Source organism: Fusarium subglutinans (genome assembly GCF_013396075.1).
Source record: "Fusarium subglutinans strain NRRL 66333 chromosome Unknown NRRL66333_c0000001, whole genome shotgun sequence".
Classification (NCBI taxonomy): Eukaryota; Fungi; Ascomycota; class Sordariomycetes; order Hypocreales; family Nectriaceae; genus Fusarium; species Fusarium subglutinans.
The window spans coordinates 39365-62310 of NW_023502064.1; the positions used below are offsets into that span (position 1 = coordinate 39365).

General features: G+C 49.3%; 9 protein-coding genes across 9 annotated transcripts; 2 read left to right on the plus strand and 7 right to left on the minus strand.

The window, feature by feature from the left end:
- Nucleotides 1-184: 184 nt before the first annotated feature.
- FSUBG_11 (uncharacterized protein) lies at nucleotides 185-2695 on the minus strand (the record flags this gene model as incomplete). The annotated part of the gene is made up of 2 exons (XM_036675634.1): nucleotides 185-1106; nucleotides 1161-2695. 2 exons carry the CDS (start codon nucleotides 2693-2695, stop codon nucleotides 185-187), a joined length of 2457 nt encoding a protein of 818 aa, XP_036544149.1.
- A 1225-nt stretch (nucleotides 2696-3920) lies between these two features.
- Nucleotides 3921-6363, plus strand: FSUBG_12 (primary-amine oxidase; the record flags this gene model as incomplete). Its single annotated transcript, XM_036676742.1, has 4 exons — nucleotides 3921-4217; nucleotides 4267-5635; nucleotides 5684-6022; nucleotides 6293-6363. 4 exons carry the CDS (start codon nucleotides 3921-3923, stop codon nucleotides 6361-6363), a joined length of 2076 nt encoding a protein of 691 aa, XP_036544150.1.
- Nucleotides 6364-6437: 74 nt separating this feature from the next.
- Nucleotides 6438-7775, minus strand: FSUBG_13 (laminaripentaose-producing beta-1 3-glucanase; the record flags this gene model as incomplete). Its single annotated transcript, XM_036677844.1, has 1 exon — nucleotides 6438-7775. One exon carries the CDS (start codon nucleotides 7773-7775, stop codon nucleotides 6438-6440), a length of 1338 nt encoding a protein of 445 aa, XP_036544151.1.
- An 854-nt stretch (nucleotides 7776-8629) lies between these two features.
- FSUBG_14 (alcohol dehydrogenase) lies at nucleotides 8630-9718 on the minus strand (the record flags this gene model as incomplete). Its single annotated transcript, XM_036678948.1, has 2 exons — nucleotides 8630-9357; nucleotides 9412-9718. The coding sequence occupies 2 exons, from the start codon at nucleotides 9716-9718 to the stop codon at nucleotides 8630-8632; spliced, it is 1035 nt and encodes a 344-aa protein (XP_036544152.1).
- A 648-nt stretch (nucleotides 9719-10366) lies between these two features.
- Nucleotides 10367-11887, minus strand: FSUBG_15 (major facilitator superfamily transporter; the record flags this gene model as incomplete). The annotated part of the gene is made up of 5 exons (XM_036679172.1): nucleotides 10367-10866; nucleotides 10915-11101; nucleotides 11149-11550; nucleotides 11595-11609; nucleotides 11654-11887. The coding sequence occupies 5 exons, from the start codon at nucleotides 11885-11887 to the stop codon at nucleotides 10367-10369; spliced, it is 1338 nt and encodes a 445-aa protein (XP_036544153.1).
- Nucleotides 11888-12333: 446 nt separating this feature from the next.
- FSUBG_16 (amidase) lies at nucleotides 12334-13736 on the minus strand (the record flags this gene model as incomplete). The annotated part of the gene is made up of 4 exons (XM_036679283.1): nucleotides 12334-12528; nucleotides 12580-13382; nucleotides 13435-13536; nucleotides 13583-13736. The coding sequence occupies 4 exons, from the start codon at nucleotides 13734-13736 to the stop codon at nucleotides 12334-12336; spliced, it is 1254 nt and encodes a 417-aa protein (XP_036544154.1).
- A 926-nt stretch (nucleotides 13737-14662) lies between these two features.
- FSUBG_17 (uncharacterized protein) lies at nucleotides 14663-16039 on the plus strand (the record flags this gene model as incomplete). Its single annotated transcript, XM_036679394.1, has 2 exons — nucleotides 14663-15015; nucleotides 15736-16039. The coding sequence occupies 2 exons, from the start codon at nucleotides 14663-14665 to the stop codon at nucleotides 16037-16039; spliced, it is 657 nt and encodes a 218-aa protein (XP_036544155.1).
- Nucleotides 16040-16913: 874 nt separating this feature from the next.
- On the minus strand, nucleotides 16914-18106 carry FSUBG_18 (transcription regulatory SNF2; the record flags this gene model as incomplete). Its single annotated transcript, XM_036679504.1, has 3 exons — nucleotides 16914-17321; nucleotides 17367-17794; nucleotides 17848-18106. The coding sequence occupies 3 exons, from the start codon at nucleotides 18104-18106 to the stop codon at nucleotides 16914-16916; spliced, it is 1095 nt and encodes a 364-aa protein (XP_036544156.1).
- Nucleotides 18107-18707: 601 nt separating this feature from the next.
- FSUBG_19 (transcription regulatory SNF2) lies at nucleotides 18708-22126 on the minus strand (the record flags this gene model as incomplete). Its single annotated transcript, XM_036679614.1, has 5 exons — nucleotides 18708-19560; nucleotides 19616-20619; nucleotides 20695-21048; nucleotides 21102-21487; nucleotides 21550-22126. The coding sequence occupies 5 exons, from the start codon at nucleotides 22124-22126 to the stop codon at nucleotides 18708-18710; spliced, it is 3174 nt and encodes a 1057-aa protein (XP_036544157.1).
- Between the last annotated feature and the right edge of the window lie 820 nt (nucleotides 22127-22946).

Below are 22946 nucleotides of genomic sequence, written 5' to 3' on the forward strand. Positions count from 1 at the left end.
CTGTCCGCTGAGTTAAGCTCTCAGCCACAAGTCTCAACTGCAAAGAACGCGTTGGCCATTTAGGTCAGTAATGGTGGTGGAAACCTCACTAGTTATGGGCCTACAGCAATGAAAATGCATCTTGATTAAACCTGAAATTATACAACAGTAGGTATAAACGTGTAGCTTAAGAGGTACCAGACCCTCAGGGAAGATTTGGGTTATAGCCAAACTGCAAAAAAGCCTGCCAATCTTCATTTGTCGTCGAAAAGTACGGCGGCATTATCTGAGATGTTGGAAACATCATGCCCTGTGCAGACAAAGTCCCATCCAGGAACATAGTCGAGTCTGCAATGTCATATCCAACTTGAGGCATCGTCGTCAATTCTTTAGAGCCGTCGCTTATCGGAAACATGGACATTGCCTCTTGCGAGGTGCTTCCTTTCGGCAGCGTCGTCGTCTGGTGTTCAGAAATGCTGTCTTGCTGAAGCGTCGTCGCCGAGTCTTCAGAAGTACGTATCGTCGTCGTAGAATCCACGAAGCTGTCCCCATCATTTGTCGTCGATGCAACATCCAGCTGCCCACCCGCCACAAAGCCCATCTCCCCCAAAAACGAGCCCTGCAACTGAGGAACCAGTCCTTTCACATATTGCTCAATATCGTCTTTTATGGTCTCCGGCAAGGGACATCCTATCGTGCTCAAACGTCTCCTAACGAGCGGGGGCAGCTCCCTCTCTAAAAAACGGCGGAACTCATGGCAGAGATTAAACTCCCGAGCATTCTCATCTTGGTCTGTATCGTCGACATCTAAGTCGTCAGTTGGATTCGTAGAGAAGCGGTGGGAAGGGGGTGCTGACATACAAGGACTGGGCGTCTGCTGATCATGAGGAAAGACAATCGAGTAAACGTCGTTCCATTTGTCTTGGTCGCTCTTGTTCTTCCCCGCTCCTTTCTTACTCCTCATTCTTTTTACTTGATCTTGACTCAATCCGTCTTGATTGCTGATACAGGGAGTGCACGCCTGCAATTGCTGTGAGTGCGCCTCGAGTGCTTCCGATGTCTCGAGATCTACGCGACAGCGCCGACATTGGTACTCGGGCAGCGAGTGTTTGCGGAACATATGCTCCCTGTTTCTCATGATCAGATATCGATTGCTTCATCGCGTTGAAAGTGGCACATACTTTACTCGATGCATATTCGGATAACCAGGGTGTGCGCAGCTCTTCCACTTGGGTTGACCGTATTTACGGGGATTGCGCTTGAAGAATGGGCAGGCAAGCATTCGCACCGCCGAATCTCCATCGATGCATTGGGATTTGGAGCTCTCCCCATTGCCCTCGTCTTCATCGTCGTTGGAGCGCTTACGTTTGGGGGGACGGTGAGGTCGAGGTGCACCCTTCTTCTTCTGTGTTTTGGAGCTGGAGCTGGAGGTCGAAGTTGAGTTTTGGCTTTGAGAAGCAGTGTTTCGATGACCCTCATTTCCGTTTGGCCTCTCTTGTGTCAATGGAGCTAGCCATTGTCGAAGCCACCCACGGGACCACTGCATAAGAGCCGTAGTTTCGGGGTTGCGATCGGGCGTTTCATCAGACTCGCCACCAGAATCCGAGTCTTGGGAGGTATTGAGGGTATGATGGTCACCAGTGGACTCATGTTTCGAGGAAACTTCTTCAGAAGATTTACATACAGAGAAGTTTATCTCTTTGTCAATAAGAGTCATCCGGTCTTCATAATCTTGAAACTGGGCTCCAATACCGACAAGGTCTGCATCCGAATATAGTTCCTCCGTGCTGCGGTCGGAGAATGTGGCATCGCTCTTCCATAACTGCATTTTACGAGGCACCGCGGGGGACGAATCGCCGTGCTCCGACATGTCCAGGCGCCGGGGCATATCAGGTCTGCTGCTATAGCCACTGTCTGCGACCGACTTATTGCAATCATGTTGTTGAGGGTTAGCATCTGGCGTCTGTTCAAGAATGCTGACCGCATTGCAGGAGGCCCATTGTACAAGCTCGGCATCCTTTTCACCTCCGAATACACCCATGCACTGCGGGCTGGCAAGAAAGTGTTCGGCAGCGTGGTTGAGGCGTTGATCCCACGCTGCAGGACCAGTAAATCGGACTGAAGCGCACTGGGGCATGGGACAGCCAAGATCTTGAGGCAGTCCACAGACCATGCGCATCGACGAGTCTGAACGGTCCACAAGCCATTTTACCTCTGTATTGGGAAGGGATATTATATCGCCCTCTTCATCGTTGGGCTTGGTCGATTGATGGTGAGCGAGAAGATGGATTTGAAAGTCGTGTTTGTTCGTGAATTGCTGACCAGGGCTAGATGGGCAAGTGGTCTGCACGGACTTGCATTGCGCCAGTGTATCTCTTGAATGTGCGCAATCGCCTTCGTTACACCTCCAAAACACGCGATCGAGTTTTAAATGCTGGGACACCACATGTTTCTTCCAGTCACTTTTGTTCGAGAATTCCTGATCGCAGCCGGCGAAGTGGAAGACGCAGAGGAAAGGAAACTTGATGGCTTCGCTTGGCTCTCGGCGGGGGACGTTGTGTCGAACGCTGTGTAGCTGTGCTTTGTGGGAATCAACGTAGGAATTTTCTCGGTCTGGTTCTTTGGTAACGACAATTGGGTAGTACTGATCGAATTCTGTTTCGTCGAGAAAGCGGCGTATCGCTGGGGAGTGGTGGGGGAGCGGTCGATGTTCCATTGGAGGTGACGTACATAGGTAGGCAAATGCCTTTGTAGGATAAAGTCGCCGAAACAAAACGAGATGATAAATCGATGTAATATTGATAGCTATTGATAGCTATTGAGTATAAAGAATGTGGATGATATTAAAAAAGAAGAGAGGAATTTGCAAATGATGATTTCGTGGGAAATACAGGCTAAAATATGTGACCTCACTCATGTTATTTTGGAGCAGCGCGCAATTGCGCAATTCTCTTTTGGTACGAGTCCTAGCCTGAGCATGCAGGACTCAGGAGGTGACACAGAAGCAAACACACACAATTGTGGCCAACATCGAATATCGCAGCGACGCGATAGTTCACTCTGTACTGGCCCATCGCGAGGGTGGATTGTTCAGCTCAGGGCTTTCATGACGCTGGCGCGACACAATTGCTGGGATATCTCCCGCTGGTTGGTGTTGGGGAGCTGAGATGGCCCTTGGAGTGCTGATGATGGCGCTGAGACAAGCATCAATCGCGACAAAGTGTCATCCGTCAGCGATCAAGACCAAGGCCCAGCCTGAGAGTATCGCAACTTGCAATTGACAAAACACGCATCATGTTTGCGACGACAAGAAAGTGGTTTGTCTCTGCAATTGAGAACAGCTTGTCGTGACTCAACACTACTCGCAGCGACAATCGGCACAGCTTTAATCGCAAAATCTGGGGAAAGCTCATATTCTTACCTAAAGAAAACAAAACAAGACAAAATCTGGACTCAATCGACTTTTATCCACTCCAGATCTGGCTCAAGATGGAAAAGGTTAATTCTGGATAAAACAGCTTCTTTGGTAAGTGTCACGAGGTGCAATAAGTACCAAAAGAGAGATATTCCTCTCCATCATGATCTTGTTACGTACGGCACTCAATAACCGGCGGGACAAACAGGTTATAATTACCTGTTTTGTAATTAATTCAAGCGCACACCTCCAATTATCTTATCTACTGATAACTAACCCCAATCCAGTTTATCTTTCCGATGAGGCTCCCCTCACGATTCACGTTACCCCGCGATATCGCCTCCCCACCCCGAGAGCTAGAGGAGCTGTCACGCATCAATCCCGATACGGAAAAAAGAGTCGTGTATTTCCAACTCGAGACGCTCTTATCATCATGTCCCTCAAAAACTATATATCCCCTCCTCTCCTCCCCTCCCCTTACCATCTTCACCTAACCATCAAACCTTGATACAGTCAGTCATTCATCATGGGTCTCACGCAACATCATCCTTTTGATCCTCTCTCCGGAGACGAGATCGCCGCTGCCGTCGAGGCGATCCGCAAGTATCAGTCCGGCCAACTCCTCTTCAATGCTGTCACTCTACATGAGCCCCGCAAGAAGGAGATGTTGAGGTGGCTTGAGCATCCTTCTGATGGCAACAAACCTGCGAGAATTGCGGATGTCACTGTCATTCTTCCCGATGGAGCAGTTTACGATGGTCTTGTGGATCTGAAGACGAGAAAGGTCCAGAAGTGGGAGAAGCTTGATGGCCTTCAACCTATTGTAAGTTTCCTCACTCCTTAATTACGCTAAACATTGGCTGACGGGACAGATCACACCTGAGGAACTCATCCAGGTCGAGGAGATCATGCGCAAAGACCCCAAGGTTATAGAACAGTGCGAAATCTCCGGCATCCCCAAGTCAGACATGCACAAGGTCTACTGCGACCCCTGGACAATCGGCTACGACGAGCGCTTCGGCAGCAACATCCGTCTCCAGCAGGCGCTCATGTACTACCGCCCTGACCCCGATACCTTCCAGTATCAGTACCCTCTTGACTTCTGCCCCATCTACGACGGCGCCAAGAAGGCCATCATCCACATTGACATCCCCAGCGTGCGCCGCCCATTGAGCAAGCAGAAGGCTATTGACTACACTCCTCGCTACATCAACGAGAACGGTGGTTACCGAAAGGATATCAAGCCTATCAACATTACTCAGCCAGAAGGTGTCTCGTTCACCATGAATGGCCGTGTTTTGTCATGGCAGAACTTCAAGTTCCATATTGGTTTCAACTACAAGGAGGGTATTGTGCTGAACCACATCACCTTTACCGACAAGGGTATCGAGCGACCTATCTTCTACCGTCTCTCCCTCTCAGAGATGGTGGTCCCGTACGGTGCGCCTGAACATCCTCATCATCGAAAGCACGCTTTTGATCTTGGTGAATACGGTGCGGGATACATGGCCAACTCTCTTGCCCTGGGCTGCGACTGCAAGGGTGTGATTCACTACCTCGACGCCGAATTCGCCGCGCGCGATGGTTCCATCCGCACTATCAAGAACGCTATCTGCATTCACGAGGAGGATAACGGCATTCTCTTCAAGCACACTGACTTCCGCGACGATTCCGTCACAGTCACACGTGCCCGAAAACTCATCGTGCAGCAGATCTTCACAGCGGCTAACTACGAGTACGCATGCCAGTGGGTGTTCCACCAAGACGGCACAATCCAGCCTGAGATCAAACTCACCGGTATTCTCAACACATACGCCCTCGGCGAAGGTGAAGAAGCTGGACCGTGGGGCACAGAGGTTTATCCTCAGGTCAACGCTCACAACCATCAGCACTTATTCTGTCTGCGCGTGAACCCCATGATCGATGGTGTGAACAACACTGTCAACATGGTTGATACGGTTGCTAGCGAAGCACCCGTCGGAAGTCCCCAGAATAAATACGGCAATGCGTTTTACGCGAAGAAGACAAAGTTGAGGACGAGTGGGCAGGCCAAGACGGATTATAACGGTGCGACGAGCAGGACGTGGGAGATGGTTAATGAGAATAAGCTGCATCCTTATTCCAAGAAGCCTGCGTCTTATAAGCTTGTCAGCAGAGAGGTTCCAGGCCTTTTGCCAAAGGAAGGATCCCTGGTTTGGAAGCGAGCTGGTTTTGCCCGCCACGCTGTGCACGTCACACCTTGTAAGTCCTTCACCTCTTTTGACACAGCATGATACTAACACCGTACAGATCGCGACGATGAGCTCTGGGCAGCAGGTCGTCACGTCCCCCAAACATCCGGCGAGCCCTCTCAAGGTCTTCCCGAGTGGATCGCCGAGGGCACAGCATCCACAGAAAACACCGACATTGTTCTCTGGCACACTTTCGGCGTGACGCACATCCCTGCGCCCGAGGACTTCCCCATCATGCCTGTCGAGCCAATGACGTTGTTGCTCCGACCTAGGAACTTCTTTACGAACAATCCTTGTATGGATGTGCCGCCTAGTTACTCTATTACACCTACGCAGGTTGCGGAGAAGAAGGGGGCGCTGGATCAGAGTGATAAGGTTAGTCAGTTGGCTTTTGGGGGTAAGAGTTGTTGTTCTGGAGGAAATGCTGCTGCGAGATTGTAAGAATGATATTGTATAGTTAGGCATAGCGTTAAATTGCTTAGAAGGATTATTTGCAAAGTAGCGATGATGATCGGTTGTGATATTTTGGAGATACAAATTGTACGATTCGTGCTTCCTTAGTACTGTACTTTGTCTTGGCTGCCTGCTATGTGAGTCCTATTCATGCAATGTGAATTGGAGCTACACTCACATCAAGCTTTGTTGTTGACGATACGACTTGATTTAGGCCAATTCGAAGATTGGAAAGTCTTACAGCGAACCTGCCACGATGAAATGGACACGAAACAGGCAGTATAGGACAAACACTGAGAATACAATGATCATGATCAATAACATACTCTTACAAGAAGTAAATAATATACAGACATCTCCTATGTAGAAGGTCCACCAACAAAAATCGTCAAAGTCTCCGGCTCGCCCGAAACAACACCCGAAGCGTTCTCATTCCCATCCGGATTGACATCATCATACGGAAACGCATATCCCTTGCCATCAACCTCATAAGAATGTACAATGCGACTATAATGACTCGTAGGATCATTCTTGTAGTACGATTCCTGCCCCAACTTGGGCTGTGTATCGCCTCCGTCAACAAGGAGTGTAGTTCGAACAAACGCGGCGCAGAGCCGAGGAACCACAGCTGCGTGAACTGCATTATCACCTTCAATTACAGTGAATGGTCCGCTGTTGCAGCCCCAGATGTCTTTGGTGTTGGGTTTGCCGTATCCTCGGTTGTCACCGTCACAAGTGAGCTGGTCCCCTGTGACGCGGCACTTGACATTGCCTGCTTCAGACTGCGTGTTGATGATGAGGTCTTGAGAAGAGTATTTACTCCACACATCATTGACATACGTATCCCAATAATCCCCAAAGGTAATCGGTTCAAGATCATACTGATTCCCCGGCGAAAGCACACGGACTGGTTTACCCTGCGCATTCGCAATGCACATAAACGTCCAAGCTCTCCCATCTTTATCTTTCTGCTTAACAAGATCATCGCAGATCTTGCTCACAGCACCAGACTCAAGTCCAGCACACGACTGCGTACTCCCATCTTTGAGAGAAAGGCCCATCCCGAGAGGAATACCGACAAAGTCGACATAACTGATGTTGGCGTATAGAACACCATTCGTGTAGGTGAATTCCACAAAACCCCAGTCTACACCAGCACTAGGATCTTGAAGATTCGTAACAGAGGGCTGGACTAAACCATCGCCACTTCCAATGTCAACGACAAAAAAGTGAAGATCTTGATTGGCGAAATAAACACGCCCTGAACTCATAGAGATAGGAACCGTAAACTCAAGAGTCTGACCCTGTGCCGGAAGAGGAATAGCGATGTTATCCTTGATCTCAACAGGGACTTTGGAGCCTCCTGATTTAGGATACACAAGATTTCCACTCGCGCCGATGAAGACGACAGTACCGTCAGAGTCCAGCCCTGAGATGTAGGCTCTGACGTTTCCGCCGTTGAAGTTGTTCACCAGCTTCAGTGGCAACGTCGCTTGTTCAGCGCGGTGTGTCAAAACACGAGTTTTGTTTCTTGCGTACGTGCCGTTGAGGAGATTGTTATCTGTTACTTCAACATCGTTTGTACCGCCTGGATGAACTTTGAGAAAGCCTTCGCGGGTGGTATCGAGAGAAGATGTTTTAAAAGGAGCGGATAGAGCGGTGCCGAGAAGGCAAGCTAAAATAAGGAATGAACGCATTCTATCAAAGAATGACTTAAAAAGAATGTGATATAGAAAGCTACAGAGCGCGATTAATTCTGGTCAATTACTACATCTATATACTACAACCCGTCATATGTTTCAGTTCATAAAAAAGACTCAGTGGTGATATTCCCAGGGATCGCAGGTCGGAAACATTCGAGATGCATTATAAACCGGGGTATTCAGAAACAGCTTTAATATATATCTGAGGGAAAGGATGAAACGGGGTTTCATCTGATGGTAGATGTGCTGATGGGCGATGTGATTTGTTGGACTAGTGCGAATGTTTGAAACAAGGGTTCAAGAGGGGGATGAAGTCCATGCTCCTTTCATCTCGAGAGGGCCAGTAACGGGCCGATTTGGTAGAAATGCTCCGAGGAGGTGATTTGGGGATCGTGATTTGTTGGAGCGTTTAATTGAGATTGTTTCTGGGTGTTTTGTGTGGTGATGAGATTGGGATGGCGGATAGATGGCCAGTTAGGAGGATGGATGAGAATGTCAAGGTGTGAGCCGAGACTGAGAATGTTTCAAGGTATTAGTGAATTGAGAATGGTTTACCATGTGAGTAGTGAAGGAAGCGTAGTGATGAAAGGATTGGTTGATCCTGGTGTTGGTGAAGGATCTGACCTGAGAGATGTCACGTTTCATCCGTCAGCCGCTAAACGCACGTCTTTATGCATGCACCCAAAGGAGCATCCAACGAGATCGCGGCATTTTTTGATCTAAGCCCCGATCCTTCTGTAGATCAATTATCAAAAAGACAATTCCTAATCAAAGGGAACCAGAAGTGTATCACATTGAGTAAACAACCATCCTTCAAACTAACGACATATCATTTTTAACACCAAGAATTACAACTTGCTCTGCTTGATCAAGTGAGCATTGACCGGCGAAATCGCCTTCCCTGTCCTCGAAAACTCCATGATATTCTCCATCCCCAATTTCTCAAAGCCAATATGTGAATCCAGACTCGCACCCGCGTTGTGCGATAACAACTCCACGTTCTTCATCTTTAGCAGCTCCGGGCTGATGTACGGCTCATTCTCAAAGACGTCTAGTCCAGCGCCTGATAAATGACCGCTAGAAAGCGCTTCAACGAGATCAGCTTCGTTGATGAGTTTTCCACGCGCAATGTTAACTAGTTTTGCACCACGCTTCATCTTTGATAAACCAGCTTTGTTAAGCAGCGTTTCGCCGGCGAAGGGTGTAGCGACGACGACGCAGTCTGCCTCAGCGAGGAGAGCATCTGATGATTTGAAGGTTGCGTTGAGGGGTTCTTCAATTGACGAGGGCATTTGGGCGATGTCGTTGTAGATGATCTTCATGTCAAGTGCTTTATACGCTTTTTCAGCGATGCGGCGGCCAATGCGCCCGAAACCGATGATTCCAAGGGTGAAGCCGCTGGGGTTGCGGGACACGGGGGCGAGGTTCTTGTTAGCATCGATGAATTTGTCCTTGTCGCCTGAGCGGGCTGCTGTGCTGGACCAGCTGAGGTTGCGGAAGACGGAGATGATGAGCCAGATTGCTGCGTCAGCTACGGATTCAGTGCAAGCGGCTGCTGCGTTGCAATACGTGACGCCTAGACAATCTTCATTAACAAACTGTAATTCAAGTAGTGGAGTGGTGAACGTACCTCGCTTTGCAAGTGCAGCTGTATCAACCCAGTCAAAGCCCGCTCCTGCACTAGCATAAATCTTACACGATGCGGGGAGAAGAGAGATCAATTCATCATCCCAATTTCCCATCTCACCGCCTGTGTTCCAGAACGGTCTGTAGATGGCGAAAAAGTCACCAAAGGTCTTTTGCTTGAGGGCGTTGATGAAGTCCGGGCGGGACATGCTGTGCGAGCGCTTGATCTCGAAGTGAGATGTGAAGGTCTTGTAGAGATCATGGTTCCATTTGATGTCGTCGCCGAGATGGAGGACGATTGGTTTAGACATTTTGGCGTGAGATTGCGAGATTGTGATAGTGGTAAGAATGAGAGGGAATGGAAGTGTCAGGGTATTATAATGATACGAGTTTGGGTGTAACGCAGTTGCTGGAGTGTGAACACGGGCATTCGGCCGATGGGGCATGTTGAGAGAATGCCGGCTCTTTAGTGGGTAATTCTGGCCGATGGACGGTTCAAGATCGACAGTTTGGGGGAGTATTGGCCGTAGAGATCCATAGAAAAGACGGTTTGGAGGGGTTGGATTGGTTGAAGTGCGTACCCCGGATATTAAGATCGGGGTTCTTCCCGAGCTGCCGTTACAGCTACTGGTCGTCGGCGAAACGGAATCTGGGGTAGATGAGGCGGAAATAAAGATGACACATCAAGAAGAGTATGTATTATGATGGACCTTCGTAATGGGGAGTAAAAAGGAAAATTTCCAATGCTTCATGATAGCACCAATGGTGATATCTCCTTAATGGCCACTCCTGTACTGAGATATCCCTTTAAAGGACGCTCATCGAGTGATTCTACTACCCATTCAACTAACTTCGTCCCACATATGCCTCTCATAATAATTCTTGCATCATGACCGAGCTGTAAAATAGCAGTCCCGCTCTGGCCGTTGAGCTGCAACAGCATCGCCAGCTGCAGTGTCCTAATCCTTCTTCTTGATCCTGGGGAAGCTCAACCAAACACCAGCAACAACAGTAATCAGAGCAAGAATAATTGGCTGCAAAACACCAACACCCTTATGGTTAGCAATAGCTCCAATGGCGAACGGGAACACCGTTCCGCCAGTACCACCGATAGCCATGGCAAATCCAATAGCCGATACGTGAATCTTGGCTGGTAGAAGTTTGGCTGTGACCATGACCGCCCCCGGGAACAAGGGGCCGAGGAAAAAGCCAAGAAAGGCGACGGCAACGGCTGATACGATGAATTTGGGTACAAGCCAGAAAAGGAGTTGGAGACCGATGCAGATGAGGAGATAGATCGACAGACAGAGTCTCTCGCCGAATCGTTCGGTTACGAAGCCAAGACATGCGCGCCCGAGAGCCATACCAGCCCAGAAGCCAGTTCCTGATGCACCAGAGGCATAGGCTGAAGCTTTTCGAACACGGAGCATGAAAGTGACGACCCATCCACCAAGACCGACTAAAAGAATGAGCACTCTGTTTCAAGATCAGGATCACGGAGACATACCTTCAACACCCATGTATGCAAAGAAGAACAATGCGCAAAGCCAGGTAACCCTTGACTTCAAAGCCTCTCTGGTTCCAGCACCACTACCCTCCGCATTATTCGCAGCATGCTCAGCCTGATACACCGCCCCAGTCTGCTGCCAAAACGCAATCGTCAAACCAACCCACTCCACCACAGAAATACCAATCTACACCGTCAGCCAGCACAAAGCACATCACATAGATGGCGACTCACCATAACGTAGTAAAACGTATACCAAGGCAAACCCGCCGAAACAACCATACTCGTCGCGATAAGCGGCGAGAACAAAGCGCCAAACGAGTAAAAAGCGTGTAGGAAGCCCTGCACGGTATTCGCTTTATCCATGGCTCCGACCCAAGCGCAGAAACATGCGTCTGTTAGTCCGTTTCCGAAACCGCTCATTATGTTGCAGACTACGAGGACGGGGTAGGGAGGGTGTAGGGCGAGGGCGATGAAGGTTATGAGGTGGCAGATTGGCGCCATGATGGCGACGCCGCGTTGGCCGAATTTCATGTGGATGCGGGCGTTGGTGAATGCGGCGACGGAGTAGCCTGCGAAGGGGGTGAGGAAGATGAGGGAGATGATGGTGTAGCTTAGATCGTAGTATGTTTCGAGCTGCGATTGTTAGAGGAGTAGTTTGACAGGGTTGATCAACGTACGTATGGGATTAAAGCCTACATCGTTAGCAAAGTCAATTAGATTCGATGGGGAAACATACTCCAACAGCCGCATCATTCATCCCCGCAATGATAAACGACAGAAAAGCAAAAGCCAGCTTGGCTATATTTCCCCTAGGATAATTCCATCGCTGCACCTGCGCCGACGCATACGGCGGGGGAATATCATCCGGTGGCAGCGAAGGTTGCTCTTCGAGCTCTTTACCGCGGACGTGACATCCTTCCAGAGTAGTAAGCTCAATGGGCTCCTGGGTTTGTGTCGCTGTGCTCGACATGGTGAGGATGAGAGTGTGAGAACAAAGTGGGTGTGAGAGGTGAGATGGGACGAGGTTTTATGTGAGGGAGGGATCTGCGGTGCGGATAAATACCGCGAGTGCGTTGTAGAGCCTCAATGGGAAAGAGAGCCAGCGGAATGCTACGTGCTGGTGGTGACATGCGGGGTGTTATGCTTATTTTGGGGCGCTATGCTTAGTGGAGAAATATTCGGTAGGGAATGCGGCCCGTGTTCCAGGTTTGTTTATCGAATGACCACCAGAAGAAGCGTAGAAGAGACTCGGTATATTTCCGGGGGTAAGGGAGGATGCCCTTTTTGGAGCATTCTCAGTGTCACGCGGTTAATCATATCATGGAGCGCATTGACAAGTCTCTTCCCCAAGAACAAAAGCTAATTCCTCGAAACTATGAACATAAATACAGAATACACAATAAGGTGTTGAATCAACTACCAATTCGTGTTCCAGAATCCTTCCGCATCTCGTCTCCTACCTATACCATCGGCCATCAATACCTCTCCAATCGCCTTCGCCGTCTGCAATAACTGCTGGTCATGGAATCTTGGAGCAACGAGTGATACACCAACAGGCATACCCCATGGGCCGAAAGACGAGGGTATGTTTATGACTGGCATATGAAATCCCTAAATACAGTTAGTATGGCAATGCATATGGATTAATGGAGAAAAACTTACTGTCCAAAGAGTATTGAAGATCGGACTTCCCATGTCATCCAGACCAACGGGTGCATCGTCTACGGCACTCGGTGCGAGCATGACGTCGCATTTCTGAGCCAGTTCATTGACGATAGTCCTCATTTTGGCGTGCAAATCATATGCATCCCTCAATTCTTCTTGAGTGATGTTTGGCTTGTTTTCGACAATATCACGGACTTCATACCCCAATTTTGCTTTGTTAAGGCGATACTCTGGTAATAGCGACACGCGTGCTTCGCTCTGAATGATGATATCTTGGACTCTTCCCAGCACCTCGGGGTCTGAGACTTCTGCTGGGAAGGACACGTCTTCGACTTTGATACCGTTTCTCTCAAGGACGTTGATGGAAATATTCATGGTGTTGTGCGTACTGGCTCCACCTGAGGACCAGAACGGTGTCCTGATCACGGCGACAGAAATTTGGTCAAGTGGTATATCTTTAGGGGTATCATCATCCTTGAGACCAAAGACATCGGCTAGTAACTGCAGATCATCAATGCTACGTGCAAAGAACCCAATTGTGTCAAAGTTTGGCGCGCAGGGCTTCTGCCCTTCAGTCGAAATGGCACCAAAGGTCGGTTTCAGGGCAAACACGTCGGTGTAAGATGCAGGGCGAATGACACTGCCCCCAGTTTGTGAGCCGAGGCTTAGGGGGACTTGGAAATCTGCTACGGTTGCTGCTGAACCACTTGAGGAGCCGCCGGGAGTGTGCTTCGGGTCATGGGGATTCGCCGTCCAGGGTCCGTAGTTTGCTACCGCGAATTCAGTCGTCGTCGTCTTGTCTAGAACTTGAGTTAGAGACTATGGAAACGGGGAATTTTGTGTGTTGCTAACCAAAGATAAGTGCGCCAGCTGCTCTAAGAGTCGCGACAGCATGGGAGTCGAAACTTGGCTGGTGTCTGTCGTAGATGCGAGAGCCATACTCTGTAGGCATGTCTAACAAAAGTGAGCCATTATCATATATATTGTCTTCACACCATACCTTTCGTGTCCATGATATCCTTGATTCCGATGGCAAGACCGTGCAAAGGTCCTCTCTGGTCAGCGGGAAGTCTGTCAAGGAACCGAGCTTGGGTCAGAACGAGATCGGGATCTTGTTGGCCGTTAGCCATGAGATGAACCTCTGTTTCATCCATCTTTTTAAGAGAGCTTACCGAGATACGCCCATGCTTTGATAGTGCGATCTCTCATGGATTCGATCAAGGAGCGACTGGGCATATGTTTCCACGGAGATGGTATCATTCTTGAGCAGTTCAAGCGCCTGCGTGGCTGTCCACTTGTAAGGTGGCGAATACATCGTTGAGATGGTTTGTCGGGAGTAGCTTGGATGAGGATAAGATAAGTTGAGGACGATGTAGGTATATTATTGAGAAGCTTTGTGTTTTAGTTTGGAACGTTGGGGAGAAAGGAATAGTAAGAACAAAGGACCAACGTTTAAATAGTCAACAGCGTGCACTGAGTCAGCGATGAGACTAACTCATTAACCGTCTTCGTTCCATTAGGATTCGTTATGAAGCCATTCACCACGGGGCTAGACGGGTAAGCGATGGACCGATCGGGCAAGTCTTGGATAAGGGTGAGTAGGGAACTTTGAATATTATCCTGCCAGACAGGCCGAAGTTCGTGAGCAATGCTTAAATAGGCGCTGAACTCCTGGGACAGTCTGGTACTCATTGTAAAAGTGTCAATGAGAGAATTACTGTTAAGAATCACACTCGGGAAGATAGACTTTCGCTTCAGCGTCACAGTGATAAGCTTAAAAGGCTGAAATACTGATTCATCAGAAGCAAGACCTCTAAACACCCCGCTATACTTTTTATCCTTCAGCCGCAGAAGTTAATATCTGAACAGGTCTTAACCCTAAGGTGTGAAATATTTAACTTCTGAACGTTCATTCATTATTATTATCTCTTCATAATTACCCGAAGCTATCTCAATTCCAGTCACTTCTCCAAGTCGAACCCAAGACGGTAAGAAGCAACCTCCAGATCAAGCATTAACGCAGCGCTAACAACAAACTGAACAGAAGTTGCTCCTCGACACAATATCAGGAATTCTCTCAATGTCGAGCCTCGGCAAAGCCAAAGGCTGGACCTGCGCACAAACCAGCGGCGCAACGAACCAAGACCTCCAAAATGCCGTCGACGACTTTGGCATCGTCTTTACCCCCAACACGCTGACCGTCGAACCCAAACACTGCTATGTGTCGATCTGCGGGAAGTACTACTTCAGTCTGTGTAACTACGGGCACAACAATTCGACTGAACCTGTTGGTCAGAGGATGCGGGCTAGGGAGTGGGGTCTTCCTGGTGGGGATGGGACGGAGTGTCGTGGGAATTTTGGGGAGAAGGTCAATTATGATTGGTACGAGTTTGGGTTGGCGGATGAGCTGGAGGAGACTTGGATGGATTCGGAGTATGTGCAGGTTCGGATGTGTAACGGATCGATCGCGGATGGTAATACATTGAATTGAGCTTGATGTGATGGGGTTGTCTGTCTACCTAATCGCGCGAGCGTTTGTGCCTAGCACTGCTAGTAATACTAAGGTATAGATAGAGCGACCAGTGCCTTTAGCCCTCAATCCTAAATAATAAAAAGATTTAGGTAAATTATCCTAAATAATAAAAAGACTTGGATAATCTATCCTAAGCTTAGAATTTTTTTTGCATAAATTCATTCTGTTATTCCGCCATTGCGTCTCCAAGTTTTGGACCTTTGTCCCTTCCCTGGCCAGGAAGGACTCTTGGTCTGCATGACGTGGCTGGGGTCTTTCTTTCCGTTTCACACTCGAGATCAAGTTCAAGACCACCACTTCCACTTCTTCACCGTTTCATTTCTCTTTTATCATCCACTTTCTCCATTACCATTCAATTTGAAACCGCAAACAGACTTCTTCTTACAAAAATCTCTTACAATGGAGCCGCTACAACACGACCCAAATCTCACAGAGAGCACGGAGCCTCTTCTCAACAACCAGGCACAAGTCCTTGACTTGAAGATGCGAAATGCAGTGACTGCGGTCTCTGAGCTGAAAGGCCAAGGAAAGCAGCCTGTGCTGATCATCGTCAGGGAGAACGAGACCGCAGTGCAAGTCGTAGCAAGGGTCTCGCAGAAGAGATGCTAACAGATCAACAGTACTTTAAGCGACAAGATGCTCGCCAGTCGAATCAACGCCCACGAAGTCGCCACTCACTGGCCAGACGAGGATTGCCATCGCCTCGTCAATGAGTTCAACAGCGGCATTTACGGTATCGACGCCGTCATCACGACATTCGCGGCGCTCAAAATCCCTGCCCCAGCTAATAAGGTGACAGAAATATCAACTATCAGAGTTAGAGGTTCCAAGGAGCGAGGCAGACGGGACTTGGAGGGGCGGAGTGTGTGTCAGCACACTCTAAGATCCTTTAAGTCTATACTAAAGTATACGAGGCTTACCTAAGTTTACCTAAGGCTTTTTGTTACTTGGGATAGAGGTCCTAAATTTTATTGCATCCCTTTGCTTGTGTATCATTTGTATTTCACTTCCTAAGTTAGTTGGGACAGAGCTCCGTGTCAGTCTTGACTGGCCCACTCCCTCTTCAAAGTTCCAATAAGTGCCTTTGTCTTCCATTTGATCACATCATCAACTTCGTCCAGATACTGTATGGTATGTGTCTGCACACAAGGGTCTCTTATGCAGTATCCACCTACAAACAAACTCACATCAGCAACCATCCTCACGTTTAGACAGAGGAGCAAACATACAGAGTGAAAGCATATGTGCTGGCAGATAGAATGCGTTTGCGACATGGGAATTGGACAGAGCAAGACCCATCAGCATGCAGAGATATGAAGATATGTTGTTCTAACAATCAGTCAGCCTTTACCAACAAGAGAGCCGGTATTGAAGCACCTCGGGTTCTTGTCTGCTGTAATTGTCTGTCATCTGTTTGCTGTCGCGCAAGCATAAAACAGTTTTGGCTGCGTAGTAATGCTGCATTGCCACCACTCGAGCATGTTAGCAAACGACAATTGTGAAGGCAAACTGTAACTCACCAGGCACCGACGCAGCAAAACAGATGACTGGAAACGGCCTGTCGCTCGAGATATCCACCGCCTTGTGAAATATTGGCTTGAATGAAACCGGTCTGGCGTTATACCATTCCTCGACCTCTCTTTCGACAGCTTCCCACTCCCCAAAGTCACCAACCGTACTTTCCATTTGGACAAATAGCTTCATCAGTCTCGCAAAGTTGTAGACAGCTCTGTTCGCATACGCCGAATCATCAGATCTCCGAAACACCGTTGACCTCTCAAAGTTCTCAAGACATATCTCAAGCGGTTCCTTGCGAACAACGTAGACGTAGATAGCTCGCCGCTTCAGCCAGCCCACCTTGCATCACAAACCGCGCGATGACTTCATGATTCAACAGATTCTGGGTCCCACTGAGGTGATGATAGTAAGAATCCGTCTCATTATCGTTCTCCTCGTACAAGCGCGCGATAACAACAGCCGTGAGGAGCGTCGAGTCCCAGGTCTCGGGCGGTTGAGCGAAAGCTTCTATGAGGAGTTTTATGCACTTGTTGTGATAGAATGTGCTTTCGATGTCGTCGGAGGTGTTGGTGCAGCGGGAGTCGTAGCGACTTGCGAGGGCGAGGAGGCCGTTCATTATCATGGGTTGGTGGAGGGCGAGACGGGGAACTTCGAGGGCGAAATGTCGGGCGTCATCACATGCGTCGGACTTGAAGGGTTAGTTCTTTGACCTATTTGAGGGGTGACTTCTTACAAGAGGTGCGAGCTTGTGGATGTAGGTCATGAAGAGAAAGGCCTCTCGCTCCGTCAACTCGAAGGGATCCGGACTGTGGCCTTGGTGGGTCAAATCTTGAGCAGTGGAATTGGGAGTGGACCTTTCGGGCTCAAGAATAAATGGGATGGATGCTCGTGGGAGTGACGAACTCTCTGAGTGATCTGCGTGATATGCTGGGGTCATGTTCTGGTCAATCGGGGAGTCCGTGATGATGTTTGAAGGCAACTCCCAATAACTGAACACCTGCTCTAATGACCCAACTTCTGGTTGGGAGTGTACGGGGTCGTCAATCGATATTTCCATCATCCCTTCAGATATCGGCTGCGTCGCCGACTCATTCGTCTCCGGCCTCGTGTCCGCTTCCTCAGGCACCTTGCCATCAATCCCACGAGGTGTCGTGAATGAAACTAGACTAGGTCAGTAAAAGCCCAGACATGAGGGCTCATTGAAAATGACTTACTCTTCTGAGAAACCTTTGCCCACTTCCGCCCGGATTCCTTCTGCGCTTCTGAGTGAATGTGTTTGAACCGAATGTCATTCTCAAACCGACACTCCTGCCCTGACTCTAGACATGTGCCGCATTGCGATGCTCCAGGCTGAGTGACACATTTTCTGTGTCGGCGGCGACAAGCGGTGCAGCATTTCACTCGTTTCATAACGTTGACCGACTTGGGCTGGGATATTGTGAGAGGTGGAATTGAATCTGGGGTGAACGACATAGGGTCAGAGAAGATAGCGGGGAACAGCTAGCCTCATGCGCTAAATCCGCTACAGGAATTCGCGCTCGGGCTCTTGTGATTGGCTTCTTTCGAAGCTGTAGGGTGTTCAGGTTCAAAGGAGCATTGTACGCAATCACTTGATAGCATTACAGAGGCTGAGACTGTGCCTACAAACGGTTGTCGCTTAGCTCTGCTCGACGAGAAAGGTCGCTAGTTCAGCGTAGATCGGGGTTGTTTAGTTGTTTATTTGCAAGGAATCTGCTCGTTACCCGGAAGCGCCTCAGTTTCGAAGCATGTGGTTCCCAAAGATTGATTTCTCGTACGGTCTCTTTCTGGAGGCATACGGGAAACGAAGGTTACCAAAAATATAGCATTCAAATAGCAACCCAGTGTAGCAAGCTAATATCGCACAATATGGACTTTTATGCTGCAGTTATCAGGCCAGAAAACTCCGAATCCCAGATTCACCAGATAGCACCATACCCTCCCAGCCTTGTGCTCCCAGAGTCCCATTGTAGATGGCCCAGTCCACCAATTGATGTGTCCATATTTGTGATCAAAACGCCCAAGTTCCATCATTCCAGGAAACTCCGTACCAAAACTAACCATTCATGTACCCCAAGCTTCCCACTCGTCGCCGCCGTTCGAGTTCCAACCGTTTTCTATCAACCGCCAAGTTAGACTGAATCTCGTCACGCTGTACGAGGTCACGGTAAAGATTACCAGTCTCCACGACTGCAACATAGCCAGGAGTGAAGGGGTTTCGTGAGTCCAAGATAACCCCATTCACCAAGACCGGAGACCTCCCTTCAATCATGTCAAGGGTCAAGTCTCCATGCTCTGGAGTCCAGCGACGTGCGATCTTGTAGAGGTCTCTACCTTGAAACTTCGTAATATGCCGGGGGTTCTGCGTCAGATACTGGGCTACTGCTGAGTAGAAGTGGCCCTCGCGAGCCACAAGGGGGTGATCCTGCTCAGACCAGGTGACGCGAGTTCTGGGGTAGCGATTACTGTCCTGTCCGAGATATCGTTTGATGAGCTCAAAACCGCAGATGATACGGTATTCCCCGACAATCAAGTCAGGAATGTCTCCCTCTGCCGCGAGGATATCAGCATACTTCGACGCCATACGTGATTCAGTCCAGCCATCAAATGACTTCTCGAGGTACAAAACGTCCCAGTGAACCTCGCGTTCCTGCCCCATTCGCCAGAGACGACCAAACGCATGCAGCATCGTAGGCAAGTTGTCTGGATACTCGACGATGATGCCATGATGGCAGGCTCCTTGGAGGTTCAGACCGAACCCACCAATCTGGAACGACATAACCAAGGCTTCAGCTCGGTTCTGAGGATTGGTGAACTCTCGAACCATCTGAGCACGCTTATCTACGGTGTGGCTACTGCGGATGTTGAGAGTCTCGACACAAAGACTTGTAAGTATTGCAGTCAAGATCCTGTCCAAAGGTTGAGTCAGTATATCGTGAGAGTGAGCGGTACGGGGAAACTTACGTCGAGGTCAGCGGATGATTGACGAAGATCAAAACTCGCTTCCCCAGTGCCTTGAGCTCCAGGACCCGGTTAATCGTCCAACAAAGCTTGGGGCTTCGTGAACAAAATGTCTTTGGGATGTCCTCGCGGACCAAAGGGAATTCCAAATCATCGCCATAGGCAAGCTTCAATTGGCCAAAGTACCATTTCAAGCCGCCCACTCCATCTTTCCAAAGAGCCTCTTCGATGTTTTCCGAGTCAGCAGCAGCGGTGGGGGCGGCGTTAGGAGCGGCTGCTCCAGGGAGACTAAAAGACTGGAGTCTCTCGAAGCGAGATGGCTTGTTCAGCAAGTTCTGAATAGGCTTGGAGTTAAGGAACGTGGTTTTTCCATCCTCGCCTCTCTTCTGGGTGAGCGGCCAGAACTCCACGTTAGTTGTCGACAGAGCCAGTGTTCGTAGGACAGCCGGGTTTACCCACGTGAGCTTGGCTTTGTCGATCGTACCATGTCCAATGTGCTCGTCATCCTCATTTGATGCTGAGGTGAGATCAGGATAGTGATGCTTCGCAATCTGGTACAAGTCCTGCTGGTCATGGTCGTTGCAGGACCGAAGGATGACTGTTCGGATACACATTTGGGGGATACCCTCGCCTGGGACAACGGAAGTACCGTCGGGCATGATAGCTGGTGTCAACATCCCGCGACGAAGACAAAACATTTCCAAAAGAGGTCGAATAGCCTCTCGTGCCATCTCAGGCCGCTCGAACTTGATCTCGCGAAACGCCTGGAAGAGGTCGGGGTTCATGAGAAACAATGGCCCTGTCTTTTCGCGGATATACCTGATGTATTCGTTCCTGATGAGCTTGTTACGGGCGGTTGACGGATCAAGCTCATGATCTGGCTGAATAATGTGATCGATGGTCAAGCCTCCAAACTCTCCCCCATCTCTGATAGTGGGCCAGGCGTCCTTGTCAAAATACACCTCAGCTTTGATACCACCTTCGGTATTGGCAAAGACAAACGGCCACTGTCGCTTCCATAGCAGTGTGACATATCCCTAAATGTCATCCTGCTGGTTCAGGAGTGGCGTCGCCGAGGTGACAAGTGTCGCTTCGTGCTCAAGTTGGTGAATCAGCTTGTGTGTCAGGGGACGAGGGCCTCGTATCGGGTAGACGTCGTCGCAAATAATCCAGTTGTAACTTTGTCCAGTGACCTTGAAGTCGATCTTCTCCTTTGCGGTGGTCTTTCGCTTCTTCCCCTTGGGCCCAACTTGCGCTTGACTACCTACCTCATCGTCAGAGTCATCGGCATCGGTATCGCGGTCATCTCCATTGGTCGCGTCATCTTCGCCATTGGCATTGCCATCCTCAGCATTGCCACCATCTTCTCTTCCTCTGCGCAATATCATTCGCCTCATTGCTGTAAAGTAGGGGACAATCGCGATGCTTCGAAGGGTCTGGTAAATACATGTTAGTAAACAGATATCAGAGTATGGGAGCCATCACTTACCTCGATATCTTCATGGGACGCAGCATTCTCATTGACCCAGTTTTGCAGACCATTCTTGTGAGGCATTATGTGCATTCTGGTGAAGTGATCGCGTGTGAGGTATGTAGTGCGATGGCAAATGCGGATTTTGAAGAAGTTTGGAAACCAGCGAGACCACTCGTTGAAGGTTTGGTACGCGAGGTCGGCAGGGCACAGGATGATACTGGGTTTGAACCTTCGGTTCTCATCCCGAGGCCTAAAAGTTCCCGCCTCGACTTCAGCCTTCACACGGTAATAATGAAGAGCCAGTGCGAGGCCAATCTGTACCGTCTTCCCAGTTCCACACTCATCCGCCAAGAGTGCAGCGCGAAGGGGAGATTCCAGAGCGCTTGAGATCCAGTTTGCACCTGTAGCAGCTAATGTCAGCGATGGTTCCTGAGTTACGAGGATCGATAGCGTTGAAACTTACCAGCAAGTTGATGAGGCCTGGCTTTTCGTCCACGGCCCATGACTCCCGGAACGTGGATGCCTTCGCTCCAATTGATACCGTCAGTTTCAACACCCATCATGTCGCAAATCTCCTCCATGTCTTGTTCTTCAGGCTCCATTGGTTTCAAGAGCTGGATGTGGATCCCCGTAGCGACATGGTTGTCGGGATTGACATTGGCATGGCTTGAGAGCCACTCCTTGAGTTCCTGCATCGTACCGCGAGAAATGGGTGGGAACCCATATGGAAGACGAACTGTGGAGGCATCTTCCGTATTGTCATCGGGCGACTCGTTGATCCCCCGGGCTTCTTCAGCTTCGGCGGCGATGTCGACTCCAGGTTCCTCATTCTCGTTGTCCAGTTGCTGGTCGTCATCGCTAGATTCGGCGGAATCCTCGTCTGTCTTCGCACGCTTTGAAGGCTCATCGTTGGCCGGGGATGGGCTACGCTTCTGGCCGGCTGAGCTTGGCGAAGCGATCGGGATAGCAGTCGCATCCGAGAGCATTGACTCTGGACTCAAAGGAGCCTCGGGCTGGTTGACGATGGAATCAGAGTCCATGATGAAGAGTTCGTATGTTTCTTGAACAATCCAGCGAAATGATTGCCAAGAATGGGAAATAGCACGATGGCTTTGACTGGAGATTGGAGATAAGAGGGACTTGAATCCGATAAAAGGGGGGATTCGGTGGATTGAAGTGGAATGGCTGAACAGACGATTGAGTTTATCGCGCTGCGAAACTGTGATTGGGAAATGATTTTACCGTGCTGGGATGCTAGTCAACGGGCTGAATCGTATGATATTGCGCGAAATTGTAATAATGAAGGTCGTAAACCTGTGCTAATAAGGAAGAGCCGGCTTCAATGGCGTGGATTGAGAATTTGAGATTGACTCCCTATAGATAAAGTGGAGCGAAATGGAAGAATGTGAGGCCACCTTACCGAATTGAACTCAAGGCAATATAAAATGAGGGAAATAGGGTTGACGAAGGATGCTAGGTTGTGGATCGTGCAGACGCAGACAACGATGGACGGCCCCCAAAGGCAAAGGCAGGGAGGGAGGGAGTTGTTGAAAGCCACCGACAGGGCCCTTTCAACGGCAAGGGCGGGTAAATTGAATGAAAATCAAAGAAGGGTTCTTTCTTGGGTGTGGATCGTGCTGAAAATAAATGCAGTTGTCTTTGAAGTAACGAGGTAAGTGATGGATGAAGTTGAAGAAAAGGGGTAGATGCTAAGTTGGCTGGATGCGACCGAGATGAAAGCTTGATAAATTGATTGTAAAAGTGGAATTAAGCCTGCGAGGTTGACCCAGCCAACCGATTGTAGATGAAAAAGGGAGTGAAGAAGAAAAGGGGTTGCGGTTGAAGAGATCTCTTTTATAG